We start from the raw sequence: 4,608 nt of genomic DNA, 5'->3' as shown, positions 1-4,608 counted from the left end.
TAGTGATGATAATATGGTATATTCATATTGATATAATTGTTTTTGTAAAATTGATTATACCAACACGGATATTATTAATTGGATAAGGTACTCTTGTCGGCTTTATGAACACAAGATTTTGACAACCCTGAGTAGAATTTTATCACGAAGAGCGTGACTTTTCTAAGGGTGCGGATTAATTTGTAAAAGCAATTAGTCTTTCCTATTGTTGGCGAGCGCGAGATTAATTGGTATTATTTTATGTTTGACGTCAAAGAAAATCAAAACCAACAGACGATATCTTCGATGTCTATATTCACACACGCACGCACGCGCGCACGAAAGACAACGGAACGTAGCCGATCGATGCTTGTCTTTCTCCTTGACGCACGCGCGCTCTCGCCGATCACGGGTGACATCGCGGACGCCGCACGCCATCGGTCCGCACGGATCTCTCATTGCCAACTCACCGGTCCGGACGACCGAACGCTAACCGCTGCTGCTGCAAGCACTATCAATCGTACGTGGATCGCCGTCAACTGTTGCCCGCCGACAACTGTTACCCGTCGACAACTGTTACCCGGCGCGTCTACTGCTACCCGCCGACAACTGCTACCCGCCGCCATTTTGTCACCTGCCCAACATTTTGCTACCCACTCGACATTTTACTAACCGCCGACAACTGCTGCTCGTCTCGTCATTTTACTGCCCGCCGTTAGCCGTTGTTCTCCGTCGTTTTTCTGTTCGCCAAACCAATATGTCGCACGTCCCAGGGTTTACACACGAGGAAGATATCATTCTGATCGACTTCGTCAAGACGCACAGCGTGCTGTACGACCGCTCGCACGAACGGCACAAGGACCACGCTTTCAAGGAGCCCTTGTGGTGCGAAATATCCACTGAACTGGACAAATCGGGTAAGATGGCTGCACGTGTGTAATGTTCGGTCTCCGTTGTTCACTGCTTCCAGCCCTCGCCGGGCGACCAATTGGTAGCGAAACGTTCGTTGTCCGTTCTATAATTCTGTCCCGAGTCCGCGGACCGGAATTCTTTCGAGTATCATCCGTGGGGAAATAGTTTAACAAAGATGTCCACCATTTTTTCCCCGTTTTTGCTGCAGTTACCGACTAACTGCACCGAAAACGAAATCCATTTCATCCGACCAGAAATCCAAAACTAACCATAATATGTTTACCAAACGCTTACGTAATGAATCCTGATATTAATATATTTTTATGTTTTTAATATGTCTGAAGTAAACCAGTGCAAAAAGCGTTGGAAAACTATTAAAACAGCATACCTAAAGAATCGAATTATGGAAACTGGATCGATTAATAAATCAGATACAACTCAGTTGTTGTCTCTTCGCTTATCGTTTTTGGACTTGGATCAATTACAGTAAGATTTATATCCCGTAGAAATATTGCAAGTGGATGGAATCTCATATTTTAATTTGAAAATAATTAATTTAGAATAATAAAATAAAACTTAGTAAATGTTTAACACTCGTAAATTAATATATAAATAAATTCTTAGCTTTAGGTTGGAGTTTGACTATATTTGTAATTTACGGCCGGTTTCAAATTAAAAACTCAATACGTAGATACATATAAAGTCAATAAAATCGCGACTGAATATAAATATTAATTCTAATTTTTTAAGTAATAATTATTGAGCTAACATTTTTAAATTATGAAATTATTCCGATTTTGTTTAATTGTCTGCTGTTAAATATATTATTATGATAATTATTAATATCTTACATAATTTATTTTATAAAAATTATGAAAAATATAAAATTTTGAACTTTTTTTATCACTTCTTGAAATAATATTTAACTATCAAAATATCATATGTTAGATTAAAATAAAATAGATGTGTAAAATAATTTTTTACGATGACTTGTTTGCTTCATTTTCATCTTTTTATGCTGTCAGTTGACCAAATATTATAATTAGACACAAAGTGTACTAAATAGAAAGTTAGAATTTATAATTTATTAATAGTAAGATTGTATTTATAATTTACCAAGTTATTTAATTACTAAAATAATTTTTTGTATTTGGATGCAGAATTATTGAATGAGAATTAAAAGTAAAGAAAATTTGTGTGGTGTACTTAAATGTTGGATGTTTAAAATTTCAACTTAAACTTAGTTATATATTAAACTACTGTTATTCAGGTACTGTTATGTATACCAATTATATATTGCTTACCACATAATTTTAATAAAATTAAGTTACTATTAAAATAATTTTATAATTTATATTTTATTAACTACTGAAAAAAGAGTAGTGTAATTTTATATTACATTACTTGTAATTATATTACTTTAGATAAAAATGTTTTATTTTAAGTACAAACATTTAAAATTTATTAATGAAATACATTTTTTTTCTAACAAATATTAATTAAGAATGTGTTTTCCAATTAAAAAAATTGTACATTTATTTATTAAAAAATAAACTTGAGCTTTCATCCCCATATAATCAACAAGTATTATAAGAGTATGCAATTAATATCATTAATTACAGACCTTCATCAAGCATTGCAAATAATAGAAATGAAGGTGAGGAAATTTTAAATTATATGTCTTTGATTAATCCACCTAATTATGAGGAAGACAGCAATCCATCTAGAGAAGAAAAAATAATAATGTTACGAGCATTGTCAAAAGGATTAAAAGAATTAAATGAAATGTTATTTAAGTGTTTTCTAAAACAAATCGAAATTCTTAATAATACAATAAACTCGACCAAATTTGATGAAAAGTAAGTTATTTTTGTTATTAATTACATCCATGAATATACATTTATTTAAATCATTTATTAATAAAATCATAAGAAAATTTACAAATTATAAACATATTTATCAAATATGTAATAATTTGATATAGGTAACTAATCTAAAGTGATTCTATTAATAATTACGTATACTACAAATTTAATGTAATTACGTTATTATTACTCTTGTAGACTACTTTAATTAAATTAAATAGACTATTTTTCATTTAAACCATTTTATTATGTTGTAATCAATGTGATTATCATGAGTATTTAAATTTTGTTTTAATTTATTCAAATAATTTTCAGCAACGTCTCAAACTCTGACAATAATGAAACAACTGATGAACATGTAGCAAACGATGATGATGATGATGAGGAAAATTATTTATTACCAACTCGAATGAATACTGACGGTTCGTTTTCCTATTCTTCTGAAAATGTAGCTGAATCAAAAGAAAAAAATACGGTTTTACAGAATTTGCAAAAAGAATTTGAACTGCTTTATAATAAATCGGAGACCACTCAATCATTGGGTTTATTTTTTAAGAGTGTATTGAAAGATATCGAGTGTGTAGCTCCTAGAGGTTTGAATGATCTTAAGCCAAGGATTATAAAATGTGTTTCTGATGTCAGGGAAATGTATTTGTATTCAGATGTGTCGTTGGGTTCTGTTCCTTGTAAACTTCCTAAGAAGTCTGCTAAATCAGGAGAAGGAAATAAACACGAAGATGTATCGTTGGGTTCTGTTCCTTGTAAACTTCCTAAAAAGTCTGCTAAATCAGGAGAAGGAAATAAACACGAAGATGTATCGTTGGGTTCTGTTCCTTGTAAACTTCCTAAGAAGTCTGCTAAATCAGGAGAAGGAAATAAACACGAAGGTGTGTCGTTGGGTTCTGTTCCTTATAAACTTCCTAAGAAGTCGGCTAAATCAGGAGAAGGAAATAAACATTTATCTAACTTAAAAAAAAAATTCGATTTGCTTAATTATGCTTTTGAGACAACTACTTCTATGGAATTGTTTTTTTTGAGTGTAATAGCTGATATAGAAGATTTTTCTGTTCATGCAATTGATGATGTGAAACTCAGAATTTTAGAATGTGTATCTGAAGTTAAAGATATGTATTCTAATCAAGATGTATCTTCGATAATATCTTCTCCTAATGCCACTCCTCGTAATTTACAACCCCGCAGTTCGCCCAGAGACCACTTAAACACACTCGAATCTCCTCCTCAAGGCTATCTAGTATACGAGTATTATAACGTGCCTGTTTACAGTGATGAACCATCTAATTATATCCAGCCTTTATTTTAATACTGATTTTTATATCACCTATATATAACCATAATTCAAGTTATTTCCGTTAACATAATTACTGATTCTTCTACTCCTGAACCTTTCTCCAATTATTTGGGATTAGTCACTCTCATCCAAAACCTCTACTAGCTTAGATTTCCTACATTCCCTACGAACACATGATTACAATATTAATAATACATTACTATATTTATTATTACATTTTATATTATTATTATTATTAACATGATCCCTGATTACAATTATAATATTCATAATCATATTATTCACTAGAGTGTTTTCCGTGTATGCATTTATGGTGTAAATGTTTCATTAATATTTTTAAGTATATTAAGGTCTTAAGAACATTAACATACTGTTAATTATTAGTATTATTATAAGTATCCATATTATTGAATAACTAATTCCTAATTCAAACATAAACGTACAGTTTGATCGGTATATATGACACCGAATATTTATTTCTCTATTTGTATACATGAATGTCAGTGTTACAATCTATATGTTGAAAAATGTTTACTAAAAAAA

At 31.2% G+C, this 4,608-nt stretch overlaps 1 protein-coding gene across 1 annotated transcript; it reads left to right on the top strand.

Annotated features, from left to right (window-relative positions):
• The first annotated feature begins 461 nt into the window (after positions 1-461).
• On the top strand, positions 462-4,305 carry LOC112692456. Its single transcript, XM_025567136.1, has 4 exons — positions 462-896; positions 1,236-1,377; positions 2,514-2,750; positions 3,072-4,305. Exons 1-4 carry the CDS (start codon positions 737-739, stop codon positions 4,075-4,077), a joined length of 1,545 nt encoding a protein of 514 aa, XP_025422921.1. The 5' UTR covers positions 462-736; the 3' UTR covers positions 4,078-4,305.
• The last annotated feature ends 303 nt before the right edge of the window (positions 4,306-4,608 follow it).

This window comes from Sipha flava, unplaced genomic scaffold, assembly GCF_003268045.1.
Source record: "Sipha flava isolate LNK unplaced genomic scaffold, YSA_version1 116_pilon_pilon, whole genome shotgun sequence".
Classification (NCBI taxonomy): domain Eukaryota; kingdom Metazoa; phylum Arthropoda; class Insecta; order Hemiptera; family Aphididae; genus Sipha; species Sipha flava.
This window is presented reverse-complemented; position numbering and strand designations above follow the sequence as displayed.